This window comes from Anas platyrhynchos, chromosome 4, assembly GCF_047663525.1.
Source record: "Anas platyrhynchos isolate ZD024472 breed Pekin duck chromosome 4, IASCAAS_PekinDuck_T2T, whole genome shotgun sequence".
NCBI lineage: Eukaryota > Metazoa > Chordata > Aves > Anseriformes > Anatidae > Anas > Anas platyrhynchos.
The window spans coordinates 27210901-27233032 of NC_092590.1; the positions used below are offsets into that span (position 1 = coordinate 27210901).

The 22132-nt window shown below is 36.5% G+C and overlaps 1 protein-coding gene across 1 annotated transcript in view; it reads left to right on the plus strand.

Annotated features, from left to right (window-relative positions):
* The window catches only part of GPM6A (glycoprotein M6A), a 109126-nt gene extending 88066 nt beyond the window's left edge, over window positions 1-21060 (plus strand). Inside the window, exons 4-7 of the mRNA XM_027456384.3 lie at window positions 5593-5746; window positions 7271-7347; window positions 8562-8627; window positions 18798-21060. Of these exons, the coding sequence (XP_027312185.1) occupies window positions 5593-5746; window positions 7271-7347; window positions 8562-8627; window positions 18798-18950 (450 nt within the window). The 3' untranslated portion in view covers window positions 18951-21060. The remainder of the gene's footprint in view (window positions 1-5592; window positions 5747-7270; window positions 7348-8561; window positions 8628-18797) is intronic.
* The last annotated feature ends 1072 nt before the right edge of the window (window positions 21061-22132 follow it).

Below are 22132 nucleotides of genomic sequence, written 5' to 3' on the forward strand. Positions count from 1 at the left end.
AATTTAAACATTTTTATAGGTACTAACTCATTTCAAAGCATCAGACATCATGTCTGGAATATTTTAACCTTTAAGGGAAGGAATTTAAAGGAATTATAGAAAAAAAAATATTCATGCAGCCAAAAAGAGGAAAGTAATGGTGATAATTGACTTTAATTTTATCATGATCAGTTTTTCATCCATTTGAAATATTTATGAAACATAAGTGTTTAAAAAACAGTCCCATTAAATGCATGCTTCAAAAGTTTAAATTTCAAGGATTTGATTATTTACAGGTAACAGATTTTAGCAATCTAGAGAATGTCACATTGGCAACTCTTTACTATGTAAATGAACTGCAATTAAGCAAACCCGAGAAGTTATTTTGGCTGTTACAGTCTGCCCCACTATTAAAAGAAATTTGGACTAATATTGCAATATTACTGGCTTTTTTTTTTTTTTTTTCTTTTTCTTTTTCCCTTCTTGAAACAATTGACTTGAATGCCAGCCAAGAAGAATCAACTACACAAGAGTAATAACATAGCATGAAATGTAACCATGTTTCAACAAGAATCTTGGAGCTTTGCCTAGGAATATAACATGTCAGAGATAGAGAGGATGAACATGTTTTGTAGAGGCAATAATAAAAGACCAACAAGTGAGTGTTAGGAGTAGTGAGTGTGATATTCTAGAACAAGCAGAAAAGACTTTGCAAGTGTGTATGTTCTGTGATTTATAGCACATTTAGCAGTACTATCAAAACATCCGTCTCTTTATTCCAGTAGCATTATATGTAAAATGAGATAAGTGGAAATATTCGTGTTTCATCTTTTACTGCTATTCAGGAATGAGGCATGAGGCATGAATATAGGAAATGCTAGTTAGCACAGAATGAAGAATACTAGGGGAGTCCATTTGGTTGTCAGATCCTTAACAGTCCTTAAACATATTTAGATTTCTTAAGAAGAAAGCATTTGAATGCCAAGGGAGGATGGCTAGGATGACAAGCAATGATCTGTAACATCTTAAACATTGATATATCAGTGAGTTTAAAGATATCTGTATAATTAGGTTTTTATTAGCATTGAAATCAAACCTATAGATGATTGAATGCAAGTGTGACATTAGAGAGACAGAGCAATTTAGAAAGAAATTGAAAAGATCTTCCTGATAACGCTTATGGTTTGCCATCTGCAAACTGCAGAAGAGAATTTCTAAGCCTTTGAAGAGTTTTGGAAGGAACATCTTAGATCATCAAGCTGAAAATAAACAAGAACATTTTATAGGTGTATCACAGTAGATAATAAGTCTAAATGAGATATAAACACAGCAAGGCATCCATCTTTTCACAACTCTTTGGGTTTAGAGCTCATGTCAGGGAGTTCATATAAAATTAGAGTATGACTAAATTAAGAGCAAGTATAAACGTTAGTACTGAGTGGTTTGCAACAGATGAAATTACATAGTAACAGGTTTTTAGAGTTGAGCAATTTTTCAGGCACTTCTGAATTTGTTGCTATGTTTCTGTATATATAGATCGATTCATTTATTTTGTAGTGAGCAGCAATGTCTTCATACAGTAAAATGTCTAGAGTAACAACTGAAGTTTACTTTGTTTGCATTTCAATCCATCTCTTTGTAGTCTCCAGAATTTTTAAACATTTTGTAATCTCTGTCCATAGTGACTGAAGCAATCATAAAATTTTTCTTTAGGGAGTATTAAAATATTTTTAACAAAACTAAAATAAGAACAGTATTAGAAAGTGAATCAATATGCTTTTCATGGGACCGGTATCCATAGATTTTAAAAAGAAAGGAGTACCTGAAATCAGGTTATTAAAACTGACAGGGTTTTGTTAATGTTTTTGGTGGAAACAGGATTCCACCCAGCTGTGACTGCCATGAAAGTTGTGCTGTATACATATCATTTCAGAATGTACTATGAAATCTCCACTTATCTGTGGAGGTTTTATAATAAAATATTTCCAAAAGGGTTGATGACTTGCTTGCTTTGATGACAGCTGTTATTAGCAATGGAAAGCTTGTAAAACCTGGTAGGAGGGTTTTACCAGCCATGAAGGTGATACAAGAATAACTGCTTCAAAGGGTAAAGATTTGTTTCATTAGCATGATTATCTACTTCAGTTATTCTTGTTTGTAAAATGAATTTCTCTTTTGTTTCCACTTTATTTTGTGTGTTTGGCTTCTTACACTGAAAACTGAGCTGACCAGAGAAAGTCATTTTCACTACAAATGAAATACACAGAGTAGAAAAGAACAAACTGTGGTACCTCTTAAAGATAACGTACTACTATTTCATGAGTCTTTGGCTTGTCACATGTTAGAATGCTGCTTCAAAGGAGAATGATCCCTATGAATCTCAGAGACTGAGTTCTGAATTTAATTCCTAGAATGAAAAGGCTCCTGAAGTATTTCTCATATGCCTTCTGGAGCAAAGAGAGTAGATTAAAAAGGAAATTATTAAAAAATATATATGTTTTTGTCCTTCACCTGTGATTTTTAAACAAAAATATTCACAATTTCATTCAACTATAACAAGAATTTACAAGCTAACTTCCGTTGCTAGAATATAATAACTTGTGCAAGGTAAACCTTTTGTTTCTGCTCCTACAGCAGAAAGTGTTCTAGAACAGAAAATGTGTTATTGCCCGGATCACTGATAGCATTGCTTCACTAATTACTGTTTCACTGATAGCAGTAGTAGCAGCTTCCAAGGAAAGCTACTAACTTCCAATAGATTTAATATGGAGTTTTGCACTTTAGATATGTGAAAAGAAGGAAATTTCTCTATTTTATTATGACATGGATTTGAGTGCATAATTGGCCACCATCTCATTAGTAAAAAATGGCTAAAGGAGGGAAAAATGAAGTAAATGAAGTTCTTCTTCTTTTTTTTTTTTTTTTTTTTTTTAATTAAACCAACATTTGATCCCCTTTTTCTGAGCCACTAAACCAAAGATTCATATTTTTAAAGGAAAATAAACATGCATTTCTACGTAGGCAGTTCCTGTGACTCCCAGCAGTGATCATCTGACAGGTTTCTGTTGTTCTTATTCTATGCCCCAGGGAAGTGTTTTTTTTTGTTTGTTTTGTTTTGTTTTGTTTTGTTTTGTTTTCTTTTAAGGCTAATGAGCCCTGTTTTTTCCTCTTTGTTATACTAATGCTTTGCATTATGTCAGTACAGATTTTTCTTCCTGTTCTAGACTATGGAGAGATAGAGAGAACTACCAATATTAAACTGGAATTGTTACTTTCATATTAAGCTTCATCTTTTTATTCCTTTTGGTGGTAATCACAGACTGGGAAGATTCCTGAACTTGTGTGGATCCTAGTCTTATAAACAGTAATAACGATTCAGTAATAAAACTAATATAAAGGATTTATTTCTGCTTGTTAAATCATCATACAAGTTCTACACTAAGTACTGTACTAAATTTCTTAAATGTTATTCCAAAATTTTAGAAAAAGGCTCAAAAATAAGGCCTCAGATTTACCTGCTTTTGACAAACTCATAGCATATGAACTAAGGAAGCTGTCTTTACCTTTAAAATACTGCTAGAAAACAGTAAACTGAGAACATAAAATAGTAAACTGAGAATTTATAGTTTGTTCTGAGAACACATGGAGAACATTCTTTCTTATTTGTTGCTTCTACTTTAGAAAAGCTATATGCAACTCTTTAGCTTGATAATAAATTAAGATCAGACATAACATTTCAGTTGAGAATTCATAGCCCTTAAGTGAATCTATATTTCCAAGTGAATCTATAAGTGAATCTATATTTCCAAGTAATTTTCCAAGTAATTACTTGTAAATGAGTGTCTGGGTTGAACTAGATGTTGGCTCATCAGCTGTAACATGGAGAGAAGAAAAAATGCTTCTCTTCTTTATTCACCTTCATCATTTACTTTCTTGCATCCTTCTGATAGTTACTTTTAGTGCTGTAAATTCACTAGCTTTTCAAACTACTGCTGAAAGTCTCATCTACCTAGGGACAATCAAGAAAATTAATCTGAATCGAATTTGGAAATGTATTAATTAAACTACATTAAAACCCTAGGTAAATACACTTCCTCAGAATTAAAATGGCTTTTAGTTAATATTCTTTGGAAGTGAGTTAAGATAAATCAAATTAAGGTCTCTTTAATAATGCTTGACAATGCCCATCACATATCATCAAAGTAATAAAACTTCCTCACCTAAAATTCAAACCTTTTGTTGCTTTGGATTGTTTTGCCTGAACAGGTCCAGATGGACAAACTATGCTTCTAATGATTTTCACTACTGTTTACAGCACTTTGCATCTGAAATTATTTGGTTTCAGTAACTAAAATCTGCATTTATATTAGGCTTTTCCCTTTCTCACCTGATGTGAGAGATCTTGCTTTAGACAGAAATACAAAGTGGTTTCTATTTTCCCTTTATTTACTGTTTAAGGTTTAATTTTAAGCAGATTGTGGACTGGCTTATTCTGCTTTCAAAAATAGACCTTATTTCCTATTCTCGGAGTCAATGTTTTTCTGTGGCAAGCAGTTACAAAAAAGTCAGTGTGCTGATTTTTTTGTTTCAGCAGTCTGTTTAGATTCATCAGCATTTCTGAAGCCATCAAATCTTGGTGCTATTTGGATTCAACATTTAGAAGTTGACTTACCTTCCACGTTTAACCATGTAGCATCTTCGTATGCTTTCCACAGTATAAAATGAGAAGGTAATTTGTTACTGATGAATGTGTCTGGTAGTTGTCTCAGGTTAGCAGCAGAGTAGTAATGTAGCATGCTTACACATTTACAGAGGCAGGGTGTGCCAGCAACTACCAGCCCAGAAGGCAAAGAGAGTTCAATGCTTCCTACAGGCAGATTGCTATACATGCAGATTGCTATACTCTGGAGGCTTATAGCTAAAAAAAGAAAATGTGTAGCCTTTGGAGAATATGTGTTAAAAAGCATATAATTTAATGTATTCCTTACTAACAGCAGTAAGCACCCTAGTTTGTTCAATGTGATTAATTCTCTTGTATTTCTTTCTTTCCCACATATGTCTAAATATAGTAACAAAGTGACAAATAGATGGTCTCACTGATTCAATGCTAGTGAGATTCTGTGATATCCATGGATGACTCATTTTTGTTAAGACTCAGATTTTAATAGTGAAAACAAGCACAGTGTATAGTATTTCATTATTTCATTATTTTGTATCATGAAAGATTGCAGTAAAACCAATCACAGTAGTCTCTTATCTTAAAGAAGTAATGATGGGAGAGATGTAAAGTTATGCTTCACAAAGCATGCAATACTGTCAGTACTTTAGGTGTGGTGCTTTGCATCGATCATAGATCCAAGAATGACAGGATGTGGAATAAGCTTGCATTTCTGGAAGTATCACTGCTTTGTTCTTCAGAAACATCATGTTAGTGCTCTGTCATTCACTTTGATCACATCATGATTTGATTATCAGACCCAAACCATAATGTAAACAAAGAAAAAGATGAAAACAATCAGAAATGCCTTTTTTTCTTTTTGATTTATTTTTTTTTAATTGTGTCAGTTAAATTTTGACTTACCACTAGTTTTGTTTTTCCCTCTTTTTCTGCAGTTTATTATGCTGACATACATCTTTATGTTGGCCTGGCTTGGCGTTACGGCTTTCACTTCTCTGCCTGTTTACATGTACTTCAATCTGTGGACCATTTGCCGAAATGCCACTTTAGTGGATGGAGCTAATCTCTGCTTGGATCTTCGCCAGTATGGTACGTGCAAGATTTCACAATAGAAAATGTCATGTTGTTTTATTCCCAAGTATCTGAAATGATCCGCTTCAATTTTTCCAAAATGCCTGTTTCTACCATTTTACCCACAAATCAAGGCACTATATCAGCCACTGCACTTCCAGGCCTGATGAAGATGAAGAACAATACATATAGTAACTCTCTGTGATGCTACTGGAGGAAGAAAGTGTGGCTACAGGATGAGCTACAGAGTTTAAAAAAAATTTGCAATATAGGCATTTGTGTGTTTGTGAAGGATGGGGAATTTGGACAAAAGGGGGTTTGGAATCTTAAAAAGTCTGAGAATTCTTGGGGTGGTGATGATAACTCAGTTCTGTTCTGCCACAAGACTGACTTAAGTCTAGATATTCTAGTCTTGATGGTTTCTCAGCCCACAAAGCTTTGTTGAATCTTATTCTTGTCAGACACTTCTGTGAGTCTCGTTCCTTTTTCTCCTTCACCTAATATAAATGTGTGGTATGTTTTTAATTGCTCTCAAGATAGAAAACTGCTGGATTGCTTAAGAATGAAGGAGTTTGGTTCATGCTGAATATTTTACTTACCCTGACACAAAATAGTTCAAAATTATTGTTTTCTTGATGTTTTCTTGAGGAATTTTTTAGATTTATTTATACTTGCCTGCCCCCTCCCACACCTCGATATGACAGGTGACTTGAAAAAGCAATTGTCCACACAGATCTCATCAAAAGTATTTGTACTTCTCTCTGAGCTTTTGTTTTGCTATTTTTTAAAAACTAATTTTATTGAAAATTAACATATGTATACTTACATGTAAAATGTAAGTTCTGTGAATATATCTGTTTCCTATAAATTCAGCGTAAAATTTGCTCATTCCTAACAAGAAATAAAAATACCATATTCCATGATTGACCAGTTACAGCAATTTTTTTTCATGCTTTGATTTTGTACATGGACATTAGCTGAAGTAAGCAGTAAAAATTCTGTTTATTCTATCTGATACAAACTGTTATTAAACTAAAGTATGTGTTTGGGTAGTGCTGTTTTTTTTTTATAACTTTTGAAAGCTTTGTACCAGATCAACGCATCTGAATACAATATACAGCACATTTCCCAACATGAGGGTAGAGAATATTTATGGATATACTGGCATGGTAAGTGTTTACACTGGCTGCAGATTATTTTCTGGTGTTTTGATTATTGTGCTGATTAAAATCTAGAATAAAGGAATAAAGGAATAAAGGAATAAAGGTGCTTTTTTATATATATATATATATATATATATATATATATATATATATATATATATATTGGCCAATAAATTATTGCCTATATGTTTCCTAATAAGCTTTTACTAAATAGATGATGTGTTAATTTTATGATGACTGATTTTCGGAAAATTTTATTTTGTTGTTAAATAATTTCTGTGTAGGAGCCAGGAATTTATATTTCTTAGCAACATACTTCAAAGCCAAGAAAGCTATGCGCTAGGAACACTAAATGCCGTGAATATCTATTCTGCTCCAGGTATTGTCACAATTGGAGAGGAAAAGAAGGTTTGCACCACATCAGAAAGTTTTATCAAGATGTGTGACTCTAATGAGGTGAGTAAATGTGATGATGCTTTTGTCAAACCTGTATAGGAAATAACTGATATTTATGTCTTCTCACTTTTTATATTCCAGTTCTTCCTAGAACAATAAAAAATTCCCAGTGGAAAATATAGTCATCAAGTACTTCTCCTGCTCTTTTTCTATGTACTGGATTTGTTCAGTGTTGTTTCTCCAGCCGTTAGTTTTCTAAATACCTTTTTTTTTTTTAAGAATTCCATTGTCATGTATATTTTTACTGTGATGTTTTTGAAAGCTAATGCGCTTGCTGCACGATGAAGAGGTCTATATATGGAATCTCTATTTGAAGATCTTGATTACCGTTGTGACAAGAGAATAATGTTTTCAAACGGATTTGACCAAATTTTGAAGTGTGTTAGGATAATAACTCCTCATACATTTTTCTTTGTAGTTTATCCTTTAGGCAAAGGCCTCCCATTTCATTGCAGCAGGGTTTTTTGGTTTTGTTTTTATATGATCAGGATGAAGATAGGACAGACAAAATAATGCCTATATAAAACAAAAGGAGAAATTAAAATCTCAATCCCTCTGAAGTGAGAAGGTGCTTCACTAAATGTTTCACTGGGTCTTACTCTGAATAAATATTCCTAGCACGAAGTTACACAATAAGCCTTCTTTTATACCAAAAACATCTCTGTAACCCTGGCTGTTCAGTCAACACTCACTATGTTGACTTCTGAGTAAACCAGATCACTGAAATGAAAAAGAGATGTAATTATTTAGTTTGAGATGGGATGGGGAAGGTGGTCAACTTTGATTACTTAAGTAAATTGGTTTCTACTAAAGCACCGTGCACAAATTTTACTGGAAAAATTGGGAGGGAATTAAATCAGTATATGAGACTAGAAAACTACAATGACTGAACTGTGGCTTTAGTGGCTGTCATTGCCACTAAAGAAACTATAGTACTGCAAAAATATTTGTTTTTTTAAAGTGGCTCTGTTTATTTTTAAATAATATACTCTTAAAATGTTCTATGACATTTTTTCCTTGATATGAGTATTGTAACAACACAGGCATGTGTACAATGTCATGTAGTAATGTCAATCTTTTGGAAAAAGTATTAGCAATCATTATTTTTGTAGTAGCAGGAAGGTAGTTATTTGCTCTACGTTATTCAGACTTTTTGTTCAGTTTTCGTTTAATGTTACCACCATAAAAGTTCCTTTCTTTGTCCCCCTCTGCAGCTAAACATGACATTCCACTTGTTCATTGTGGCACTTGCTGGAGCTGGAGCAGCAGTCATTGCTATGGTAAGCTTCCCAAAACCACTTATTTCCTTTGTCATCTGAATCACTAATACATTCTGATTATTGCTTAGTATCAGTTACTCAATTTACCTGCTATTAGTATAATATATTTCTGTAATTCAATACTACCTCTTATATTTTATTATTTTTTTTTAATTTATATGGTTGGATTCCCTTTGAAGTAGAATACCATTACTACCTCTTTCAATACAAAACACTGTCAAGTACCTGCTAAGAATTTTTACCTCTCTGTTGCTGTATTCAAACAGGTGTCTGAAACCCTGTGTCTCTCTCATGACTATAATAATATCCTTTTATGATCTATACTTTCTGGGTATTCATAGGATTACCACGCTGTTATTTTAAGAGCAGGGTCTTTTTATCTGTAATGTACATGCATGTGAATGTATCATCTTTTCTTTCAGGACTAATTTCTGCCATTTTATAACAAAGATTGCCTTGGATTTGACAACACTCTTGCCAATGAGAATATTACAGTGAGAAAAAAAGTCTGTGAGCTAGTGCCCTGATCTTCTGTCTTTGTCTGCTTTGTAAGCCCAAACGTCAAGATAATTTTAGAGTCGGTACTGTATGGTCTAGGTTGCTACGGTACATGTTGGTACATGGAAGGAAAAAGTACTATTACTCTGCACAGATGCGTTTCATAAGAGAACCTTTAGTGGTGGTGATTGCTGTTACTATTGCTATTGGTATTTTTTCATTGAACCCTAAAGCCATACATTTTTTGTTCTCCCTAGAATTACATGTATAAAAAGAGACAGCCAGACAATATTCAATGAAGCTAGTATTCCTGTTGCATTACTGATTTTTTTTGGCTTTCCCTGCCGTATTTTCAACGTTACATGGCACCCTGAAAACAAAGCAGAGAGAGCTGAAGGAAGAATACATATTTTAAAAATGTTGTTGTTGTTGTTTGTTTCAAATCATAAATAATATGTACAATAGTGTAATGAGCCACTTGGTGAGGCTATTGGCTCTTGGACAGACACGTTCTGCAGTGGAGCGGGGGATCGGATAGGCAGGGCTAACTTTTCCGGCACCGAGCCCACTCGAGGGAGCTGCCAGGACATGGCAGCCCTCGTGAGAGGGGTGAACGAGGCAAGAAGGAGGCGTAGGTGGAGCCAGCAGCACCCTCTCCCCGGCTGTTCATAAGCTGCCTGTAGGGAGCGTGAGCGACCAGCAGCGTGGCGACCAGGATGGGCAAACAGGGCATGGCATGGCAGAAGGGTGAGGCGCGGCAGTTTGCGCAGGCAGGGTGAGCAGGAAGGGCAGAGCGCTCCCCCCAGCCCACACGAACACTTCCTCTAATGGCGGTCTACTGCTAACTCAGCTGCAATGGTGTACACCAGGCACAGTGTGCTCTCCAGGAAGTCTGTACACACCCAGACCGACTGCCCGCTCAAAACTGCGGAAGTTCAGGTCTCCGGGTGCAGGGAGTGCCTGAGCCTTTTGCTACCACCTGCAGGGGGCAAAGAGACTGTGTGCATGAGGTGCGAGCAGGTGGATGACCTGGTCCGCATGGTGGCAGAGCTAAAGGAGGAGGTGGAGAGGCTGAGTGATATCAGGGAGTGTGAGAGGGAGATAGACTGGTGGAGCAACTCCCTGCACGGCGTGAAGGACAGGCCCCGGGGTGAGACACCCCAATTGGGGGTGGACCCCCTGCCCTGTTGCTGTCGGGCAGAGGCAGGGGACCTAGGAGTTGAGGAGGAATGGAGACAGGTTCCTGCTCGACATCACAGGCGATGCCCTCCCCCACCAGCCCCACCTTCCCAGGTGCCCTTACGCAACAGGTTTGAGACCCTGGAGCTTGAGAGACCTGTAGCTGAGGAAGAGGTAGAAAGTCTACCCAGGAGGATGCCTTCAGCGAGGAAGTTGACTCTATGCCTCAGGACTGCCTCCACCAGGACAGAAAGAAGGGTGATTGTTGTGGGCGACTCCCTTCTCAGGGGAACAGAGGGACCTATTTGTCGGCCTGACCCTACCCATAGGGAAGTCTGCTGCCTCCCTGGGGCCAGGGTCAGGGACATTGCCAGAAAGCTTCCCAACCTGGTTTGCCCCTCTGACTATTATGCTCTTTTAATAGTCCAGGCTGGCAGTGATGACATTGAATAGAGAAGCCTGAAGACCATCAAACGGGACTTTAGGGGACTGGGACGGTTAGTGGATGGAGTGGGAGTACAGGTGGTGTTTTTGTCCATCCCTGCGGTGGCAGGGAGGGGTACAGACAGGACACGGAAAGCCCACCTGATAAAGACATGGCTCAGGGGCTGGTGCCAACACAAAATTTTGTTTTTTTTTTGACCACGGGGCACTTTACTTGGCACCCGGCCTGATGGCCATAGATGGGTCCCTATCTCTAAGGGGAAAACTGATCCTGGGCCAGGAGCTGGTGGGGCTCATTGAGAGGACTTTAAATAGGTGAGAAGGGGGATGGGGCTGAAACAAAGCTTGTTAGAGCTGTGCCAGGGGTAACAATGGCAAGGCTGGGAGAGAAGGCAATGGCCCAGTTGAAGTGCATCTACACTAATGCACGCAGCATGGGTAACAAACAGGAGGAGCTGGAAGGCATTGTGCGGCAGGCAGGCTACGACTTGGTTGCCATCACGGAAACGTGGTGGGACCACTCTCATGACTGGAGTGCTGCAATGTCTGGCTATAGGCTCTTCAGAAGGGACAGGCAGCATGGAAGGGGTGGTGGTGTGGCTCTCTATATCAGAGAGAGTTTTGATGTGGAACTTGAGGCTGGGAATGATAAGGTTGAGTCCCTATGGGTTAGGATCAGCGGGAAGGCCAACAAGGCAAGCATCCTGGTGGGGGTCTTTTATAGACTGCCAAACCAGGATGAGGAGACTGATGAGGAGTTCTACAGGCAGCTGACAAAAGTTGTGAAATCATCAGCGGTTTTTCTTGTGGGGGACTTCAACTATCCTGGAAGCACAACACAGCCCAGAGAAAGCAGTCTAGGAGGTTTCTGGAGAGTGTGGAAGATAGCTTCCTGACACAGCTGGCTCCTCCCTAACAGGGAAGGTGCCCTGCTAGACCTGCTCTTCACAAACAGAGAAGGACTGGTGGGAGATGTGGTGGTTGGAAACTGTCTTGGGCAGAGTGACCATGAAATGGTGGAGTTCTCCATTCTTGGAGAAGCCAGGAAGGGGACCAGTAAAACCGCTGTATTGGACTTCTGGAGGGCCGACTTTGAACTATTCAGGACACTGGTTGGTAGAGTCCCTTGGGAGGTGGTCTGTCCCCACGTGCCCAAAGACGATCCGTCAGGGAAGAAGACCAGCCTGGCTGAACAGAGAGTTGTGTCTTGAGCTTAGCAGGAAAAAGAGGGTTTACAATCTTTGGAAAAGAGGGCGGGCCACTCGGGAGGTCTATAAGGGACTGAGGGAGCTGGGTTTGTTCAGCCTGGACAAAAGGAAGCTCAGGGGCAACCTTATCGCTCTTTATAAGTACATTAGAGGCTGTAGAGAGGTGGGGGTTGGTCTATTCTCCCATGTGCCTGGTGACATTTGTGCCAGGGGTGTTTTAGGTTGGATATTAGGAAGAACTTCTTTACTGAGAGGGTTGTGAGGCATTGGAATGGGCTGCCCAGGGAAGTGGTGGAGTCACCATCCCTGGAGGTCTTTAAAAGATGTTTAGATGTTGAACTTAGCGATATGGTTTAGTGGAGGACTTGTTAGTGTTAGGTCAGAGGTTGGACTCGATGATCTTGAGGTCTCTTCCAACCTAGATAATTCTGTGATTCTGTAATAGTGTTTTATACTAATAATTTCATCAAGTTTCCTAAATCTGTTTTTTTTTTTCTGCTTCCAACTGAAGAAAATGAAGACTAAATAGTAATGATTGTAATATATATATTAGTATTATGAAAATATGTCCAAGAAAATATTATTTCTCTGGTGCTGCATTATTGTTTTGAACTATATTCACTAGTAATTATTAAATGCTAATTTGTTCAGATAGCAATTATGTATTTCAAATAAGATTTTTGAATCAGTACAGCTACCAAAAGATTTTCAGTGAAAACGAACTGAATATACCTTCTTTCAATAGAAACAAGTTTAGTATGTACATTGAGCCATGTAAGTTCAAATACATGATACTTTCAATAAAACTTTAAAAAAGCTCACAGTACCATATCAAAAATACCCTAGATGTGCTACACCAAGCACTGATCCACTAGGAATTCATTTTGATGGCTCCCGTCTATTATCATATTTTTAAGGGTTACCCCTATCCAAATATGCTTTTTATTGGATTCTGTGACTGCACGGAGCAAGCATGAGAACACTCTGATGATTTCAACAGAAATATAAGTTAAGAAGAAGAAATACAAGTTAAGGACATAAGTGCTAGTAAAGTTCAAATGCTAGTAAAGTTCAAATGCTGATAAAAGCTTGTTTAGCAAGATTTATGTCTTTTTACCCTTCGTTATGTTTGAAGCTGTGTTTTAAGTATTTTTATTTGTTCATGAATTTGTTACCTTGTTTTTGATGCTCAAAGTAAAGACTAGCACATTCTACTTTTCAATGGTCATAATTTTAAAACAAGACCGCTTCTATAGATTGGGCAGTGTGCTTCACCCTCTATGGTAGCCCAAAGACTGGGGACAAAACAAGAGGGAAAGCTCAGAATCTAGTTGGATAAGCAGGTATTAACAGGTTCCCTTTCTTTAAGGGAAGTTTAATTTCTCAAGAGAGAAGTAATTTAGGGCAGTGTCCTGGTTTCATCTGGGACAGAATTAATTTCCTTCCTAGTAGCTTATATGATGTTGTGTTTTGGATTTTTTATTAAAATAGTGGTGATGACACACTAGTGGTTTTAGTTATTGCACAGCAGTGCTTGCACAGAGCCAAGGCCTTTCCAGCTCATCATGCTGCCCTGCCAGCACCAGGAACTGGAAGGAGATGCAGCCAGGGCAGCTGGCCCCAGCTGCCCAAAGTGATGTCCCACACCATGTGGTGGCATGCTCAGCAATAACAGCTGGAGATGTTAGCAGGGGGGCTGCTCTTGCTCAGTGGACTGGCTGAGCATTGGTCAGCAGGTGGTGAGAAATTGCACTGTGCATCATTTTCTTTCTTTTTAAAAAATATTTTATTATTATTATTACTTTTTTTTTGTTTGTTTGTTTTGTTTGTTTGTTTGTTTGTTTGTTTTTTGCTTTCATTTCTTTTTCTTTAAGCTATTCTTACCTCAACCCATGGTTATTATCCTCCCTTTCCCCACAGTTCTCTTCCCCCTTTATCTGGAGGGGACTGAGCAAATGGCTGCCCACCAGTCTAAACCACAACAAGCAGCTGAATGTATTTTGTGTCCTAAATGCCTCATATAGCAAGGAGAAAGATCCTGTGCTCAAATCAGCAGAAGGTGTCAACAGTTGGTTAGGGTAAGAAACAAAGTGTGCAGAGGCCATTTAAGTCACTGGAGAAACAAAATCCTTCCCTGTATGTGCTATTGCAGAAATAAACACGAATATATTAAGTTGATGAAGTTAGTTTAGTGTCTTTGTATATATTCACAAAAGTAGCAAGTCTCCATGTCTGTGAATTTTAATGAGATTTCTTAACAGAAAATTGAAATTAAAATACCTGTCCTTTACAAAAGGAAAGCATGTGAATTTATTGCAACTTGAAAATATTTCTTACAGACATTTTCTTTAAACAAGAACAGCCCATCTGACTGAAGTAGTAAGCATTTTGTATCTGTTATCAACCAGCAGTAATACTGCACCATCTATGAAACTGCTGAATAACTGAAATGGTAAAATCACCATGTTATGTCTTTTAAATGGCATTTGGTCATTACATTGATATACTTCACTCTATCATCAGTTCTGGAGATATGGACATCATAAAATTTACCAAAGAAATCAGTTTGCTCATACACATTAAGACCATCTATCAGCAAGATACTTTTCATTAGTCTGTATTTTTAAAATACAACATATTAGAAAAAGTTTATTGCAAAAACAACCAAAAAATTGTTAGAATTTGCAGACATTTAGTTATAAGTAACAATTTTTGCATAGCTATTACTTTAAACCTTTTTGATCTCAGGTTTGTATAGGAATGTTGTTTTATTTATTTATTTTTTGGACAGTTAATTGGAGACCTGTTTAGTCTCCAAGAGACAATGCTATTTTAGGTTCAAAAAGAGAACTGGTCTATAAATTAGTTGAAGTATAGAAAAATTCATACTTTCAAGATTATATGGCAGGGGAAACTTGTTTTTGCAGAGAAGGAAAATATCAACTATTTTATTTTGAAAAATTATCATTCTTAGACTTCAGCAGGACATGAAAAAAAATCCTTAAAAGTGTTCTTTATGTTGTAGGTGCTATATGTGAGTCTTGAGCACAGAAAAGTTAGTCAGGATTTTGAACCATACTAAATTTGGGTTATGTATGATTATGAACATTACTATTTTTACTTGTGTCTGAATAGAAATAACAGGATACACAAATGATCATTGAAGTAATGCATATTAGTTTTATTGTTCTCAATGTTGTGCCAGATAGAAACCAGACGGTTTAAAGTTGTTTAAACGTAAACATTGCCATCTCAAAGGGTTGCTTGGCTATTAAGTATCCCACCTGTGATATACTACACCACTACACCAAAACTGAATTATAACATATACATTTTTCCTTCTCAAGGAAGGGAAAGTTTGTATCTGAGCAGTATTCTTCTGCCTAAAATTCCACATAAACTGAGTTTAGTTATGTCCTCTAGAGGTTCTCTGAAGAGGTGATCAATTATCCCGAAAAAAAGAAGCAGGGAAATGTATAAGCGGGCTAGTTCCTCCCCACCAGGTGTAACTGTGTTCTTTTGAAAGATATTAACTGCAGGTAAGAGGAAAAGAAGTTCTTCAGACTTTTGCCCTGCTGAGGAAAGGAAGAAACAAAGCAAAACAAGAACCCGAGCCAACCCAACGCAACCCTAAAAAAAAAAAAAAAAAGGAAAAAAAAAAAGGAAAAACACAAACAAATCCTTCCTAGACTGGGTGCAAATTCTACAGATTTGAAAAGTTGAAGCATACCTTATCTTCAGGAAGAAGTCTAAGCAGGAACATTTCATAGAGTATGGAAGGACCCTGTGTTGTCTTTTGTATGTCTGTAATTGAACATCCCGAGGCAGACTGTGGAAGCTGCCCTGCTTCAATTTGAATAAGCCTTGACAGGGCCCCGCTAGCTTCAGGCTAGTCAGGTCAGGGAAGTGTGAAATGCAATTAGACAGCCACTTAGAGATGACCTCCTTTGTGTGATAATGTTATCTAGGAACTTGGTGTTTAACAGTGTGACCAGCAGGGCTAGGGAGGTGATCGTCCCCCTGTACTCAGCTCTGGTGAGGCCGCACCTTGAGTACTGTGTTCAGTTTTGGGCCCCTCGCTACAAGATGAACATCGAGGTGCTTGAGCGGGTCCAGAGAAGGGTGACGAAGCTGGTGAGGGGCCTGGAGAACAAGTCCTACGAGGAGTGGCTGAGGGAGCTGGGCTTGTTCAGCCTGGAGAAGTGGAGGCTCAGGGGCGACCTTATTGCTCTTTACAGATACCTCAAAGGAGGCTGTAGTGAGGTGGGGGTTGGCCTGTTCTCCCACGTGCCTGGTGACAGGACGAGGGGGAATGGGCTTAAGTTGCACCAGGGGAGCTTTAGGTTAGATGTTAGGAAGAACTTCTTTACTGAAAGGGTTGTTAGACACTGGAACAGGCTGCCCAGGGAAGTGGTGCAGTCACCATCCCTGGGTGTCTTTAAAAGACGTTTAGATGTAGAGCTTAGGGATATGATTTAGTGGGGACTGTTAGCGTTAGGTCAGAGGTTGGACTCGATGATCTTGAGGTCTCTTCCAACCTAGAAATTCTGTGATTCTGTGAAATAAAAAAAAAAAAAGAAAAAAAAAAAAAAGTGGTGGGGTTCTTTAATATATAGGTAATCATAAATATGTATTTGAGATTATCATCATTATATAGGCTAAGATAGTTGTTTCCAACAACTCCAACAAAATGGGAGTTTTGATCAATGGGCAATGTACTTTCAATGTACTTGTGTTTTTTTTTATTTTATTTTATTTTTTTTTAAGAAAAATGCCAAGTGAAAATACAAGACATTTGTTTTAAATTTGACTCATACTGGGATATTACCAAATATTTTGAGTCTACAAGAATTTTTCCCCACATGGGGCCTACATGCCATTTTCATCATAATCTTCAGCTGCAAAGTTTTGTGGTTTATATATTTTAAAAAGTCAGGACGATGTAAGTGCACTGCTCAGATACCCTCCACTTCTAGGATTCTTATCTGTGTACTTAGATGTTATTTTTGAGAGGTTCATATTTTATTTTCAGTTGAAATCTTGCCCTCAAAAAAATAGCATCTGTTTTCATCCGTTGCAAATTGTAATTCTCTGAGAATACAAAATGATTAGGATTACCAGCCAGTTCCTTTGAGTTTTGGAATTTTGTCAAGAGTTTTACTGGGGAGGGGGGAGGGGAAGTAGCAGTGGGTAAGGTAAGGATTTCATTCATCTTAATGGGGATTTGACAACAGTGTCTCTTGTTTGATTTAGAACCCAGATACTAGTCATGGTGATAACTTTTGCAATAGTTCAATACTTTAGCTTGATACAAAGCATTTCTTTTTCCCGTGCACTAAATGATGACCAGAAACACAGCATACACTGCCATCTCCAGCACTTGCACTATCGTCACGTTTTGCTGCTTGTATTGTTCTATAGATATTAAGAAGCTTTGAAAGATACACAAAAATACTGATGTGTACTTTTTTTTTTTTTTTTTTTTTTTTTTTTTCCTAGAGGACAGATTCTCTGAACAGTTGTTTCTATTTTATGACACTGCAACTCAGATCATTTTCCTCGGATAGGTGTCAAATGAAGAACAGGAGAGCAGCTTGCTGCTCAAACAGATAGCTGGAGTAGATTTAAACTGTAGATTTAAACTGTAGACAGCCACAGCTATGAAGACTAAGAAAACTACAAAAGGGACTGAATGCAGATAGCTTCTGAAGGAGAAACTTCAAAAAAAGTATTTTTGGCAGCAGTTCCTTGAAGACCACAGCTTCAGCCTTTTTAGTGACTTCATGTTAGATTTTTTCACTCATTTGTTTATTAATTGCCACTGTTCAGAAGACTGGACATCATCAGGTCATTAAGCTCTAACATCCATACTGTGTGATTTTTAAAACAACTAAGCTCCATCTCAAAAGGAATTGGCTATTTTACATCCTCTATTTGTAATGGAAAACAAGAGCACAATGTAGTTTTTCTACTGCTAAAATACCTTTCACTAACTCTCAGATTAAATTTACTCAAAGCTGAGTGAAAACATTTATTGATGTGACATAATTGCCAATATCCTTTAACTGGTGTTTAATCCTGAAAAGTATTCATAGACATCCTGTCCTCCCTGTTTGCTAGTATAAATAAACCAAGATTTTCGTGAATATATCATTGTAGCTCATCTAGTGATTCGTGATGGCTGCAAGCAAGTCAGATCCAATCTCCAATACCCACCAGAAGAAGGGGAAGTTTTCCCTTTCTTTTCAGATCTTTTTGTATTTAGTTTTTGGATGGAACACTTGGAAAACTCCCCAGAAAAATAAATAAATACATAAATAAATAAAGGTTGATGAAATAACTAGAGCTATAGGTGGAAGAAAGAAATTGTGGCTAAATGGAAAGGCAATGCTAACTTTAAGAAAAATGCAGATATCTCCATAATTGTATTGGTTATGTAGTCATAAGGCTGCAGAATATCTATGGCAAGTTTCAGTCTTAAGCAACTGCTTTAACAAATAGTAATTCAGTAGGTAAAACTCTGAAAGAAATTACCAGAATGCATTTTTCCACATAGATTTACAGACTTACTAAGTTGGTGAAATTTGTTGAATTACAATTCTTTTAAATTTTTACACTCATTGCTACCAACTGCTAGTCACACTAACAGTAACTCAGCTATGAGCTAAGTAATTTGAGGATTAACAAACCTCAGGTTTGAACTTTGTGTCATATTGCTGTACTACTAGGTCTTGACTTAGCAATGCCTCCCTTCTGATAAAATCCCAAACTCGATCCTCTAGTTTTTGAAGCATGAACATGTATTCTGTTGGTGCCTAACTCCATGTTACCTTTCTTACAGGTCCATTATCTCATGGTCTTGTCTGCCAACTGGGCCTATGTGAAAGATGCTTGCAGAATGCAAAAATATGAGGATATTAAGTCAAAGGAAGAGCAAGAGCTTCATGATATTCATTCTACTCGCTCTAAAGAGAGGCTCAATGCTTACACATAAAAGAAACATTCTCTTACTTTCTAACATGTGAATGCTTTGTTGTTTAACTAAAGGTCATCCAACCATTTTAAAAACAATTGAAAGTGCTTCTCACAAAAGATCGTCTGGGTGATATATCACCCATATACAATTCTTGGTTGTCTAGCACTTGGTTTCTTAATTAGTTCTTACTTTGTGTGACCATACTCTACCACAGAGCTCCTAAATAGCCTTTCCTGAATCCTTTTAAGCTAATTAGTTCTGCTAGATGAAGGATACTAAACTACTGTCAAATACAAATATGTGTTTGATTTTTTTAATCACTTTGTATGTGTTATGCATAACACCTTTTGCATTGTTTCTTATATGTTTTTGAAAAAAAAAAAAAGATAGCTTTTTATACTTTTTAGTTTTGAGTTCAATAACTACTTTAACTACAGGTATACTTCAAAGGGACCATTGTACATGATGTACAATATATAAAGAAAACACTAATGACTTTCCTTTATATTTGGAAATCTTGCCAGGTGGACCCTGATCAACGTGAATGAAGGTCCTAAGAAAGTTTTAAACAATCAAAGGTGCAATTTCTAAATTTGTAATAGTGGGTAAAAAATTGAAAAAAAAAAGGAAAAAGACAAAAAAAGAAAAAAAAAAAAAGAAAAAAGTGCTTCTTATCTTTGTTAACATTGTATTATTATTGATGTTTTTAAAGAATATTCTCTTGTTCCAAGTTCCATGGGTGATAATTCCTGTTTGTATTGTGAGCATGCAGACCGTGGTGCTAACAATGCATGGCCACTTGCCTTTTGAAGGAATTCAATACCACGGTTACCTGTTAAAGAGTTATGGTATATAGACAATTGTTAATTAAGTGATATAGTTATCCATAGTTTTTTACAGAATGATCTCTCTTTAATTAATTCAATGATGGTTATGCTAAATTGGAGCTGTTCATGTGATGATGTGAGAAATTACTGCTTAGCTACATTTATGAAAGTAATATATCAAAAATACAGTGACCATAGGAGTCAGAAGTCTTTTTACCTGCTTTAAAAATTTAAATGGATTGCACCTGTCTGAGCTGTACAAGATATATTAAAGAATACTTCCATAAATGTTATAGCTTGGCTTCTAGCTTTCCTACACATATTTGTTTACCTGTATTATGTTAAAGTAAGGTGAAAGACCACTACAGAGCTTATTATTTGAAAGTGTAGTAATATATTTGAACATTTATTTTGATAGGAAAATGGTATCAGAAAGATAGGTCATCTTAATTTGAAAGAATTACCTGTATCAAAAACGAAACAAAACCCCCTATTTAAACAAAATCTGTATTATTGGACCAAATTTGGTGGATTTTTTTTTATTATTTTTTTATTATTATTTTTTGGCCTATTTCTAATGCTACAAGAATGCTGTAAAGTGTCTTTTAAAGTGATGTAGCCTGACAAGACATTTTTGTCAGTGTTAAAAATCTTAGGTAGTTTTGTGCACTTATTGGACCATTGTGAATTCTCTCTCAGTGTAAGTGCATTTCTAATAAAATTTCTTGAGTAAAACTCTTCTTTGTACTATTACTAGTCATGCATCATCAGTAATTTTTAACAATTCTTGTAGTAAGTGGAGGGTAATACTATAGTTATTTGTGGCATGATAATGCAATAAGTAGTATTAGTTGATTGAATTTTTTTCTTCTTTTTTTTTTAATATATATTTTATTTTATTTTCTTTCTTTTTTTTCTTTTTTTTTTTTTTTTTTTTTTTTTTGTCAACTGGGGTCAGCAGTTTTCTGATAATGTGCAGTACCAGTATTACAGTTCTGCAAAAAGTATTAGGAACCTCTCTTTTGGATTCTATATTGTAGTGTTTCAGTTTTGTGTCTTAAAACGTTTGTGCTGATTTTTAAAACTATGTCTTTTAAACTCATGTAATGATGTTAATGCTTTTGGCTCTTCTCTGGTATTAGAGTTTGTATTTTCACAAAGAATGCTTTGTAGCAGGCATTACAATTAATCTGTTTTGTACATAAATGTGCCAACAGCTTGATGGTGGCGTTTTTGAAATGTAGAACAAAGTGCTTGCAAAAATGTAATAAACACACTTGTGTACTTTGTGTACTTATTAATTGTTCGTGTTGTGTAATTTTTTTCTTTGCCTATACTTACCGAATCACTGTAACCAAAAGTGGAAGAAGCCAGTTCCTTCTGTTGCCCTTGCTACAGTGGAACAGTGTTCTCAGTTGTATATATTTTTTGTACAGTCCACTTTCAGATGTTGCAGGATATAGATCCTCTGGCAGAAATTATGAGAGCAAAAAATAAAATTAGAAAAAAAAAAAAATTAGAAAAAATGATCTGGAGATGTCGCATGTGTTATAGAACATGTCTCTGTCAAATTTATGATTAAAAAAAAATAATTTCAATGGAAGAAAATCCAAAACCAAGAGTGATATTTTCATACCTTTCTTGACTCTACATTCTCTCTGGACTGTACCTCTGTCTAATCACATACAGTAAAAATAAAATATGCAACTTTCCCATGATGTGAAATTCAGTTATAGGTAATATGGGTACTTCATTAAAATTCCTGACCATTCCCAATGTGTAAATTTCTTCAAATGTCTTAAAGAACATTTAAGATCAGAAATGATATATACTAAGAATAAGAGAGTAATATATATGTATATATAAAAGAGCAGAATACCATAGTCTAGAAAGAGTAAGGTTGCACGGGCATACTTGTAATTTTAACCTGTCAGTCATGAGAACTGCACAAGATTGACATTACTGAGGTCTCATTTGGAACAGCTTACAAGAAGCTGGTCTGGCATCAACATGGAGAGTACTGAAGATACTGGTACCTGGAAGTTACAGTAGCTAATACTTTAAAACCTTGATAACACTTCTGCATTACTTGTGTGCATGTAATGTAATTTAAGAAAATGTTAAGAAAATGTTGTCTCTGTCTGTGTCAATTAACATGATAACAAGGAAAAGTAATTATGATATAAATCCCAAATGTGTTTACTTCTCATTTAACTAGCTGTTATTTAGCTCTTTTTGTGCTCTTGATGAGAGCGTGTTCCATAATAGCAATTTTTCATCAGTAGCACAGGCCAAGGAAGCAGCAGAACTTCCCATAACACAGCACATCAGTCATAATTGATTCACTTCAAAGTGTACACATATTTGGTTTAT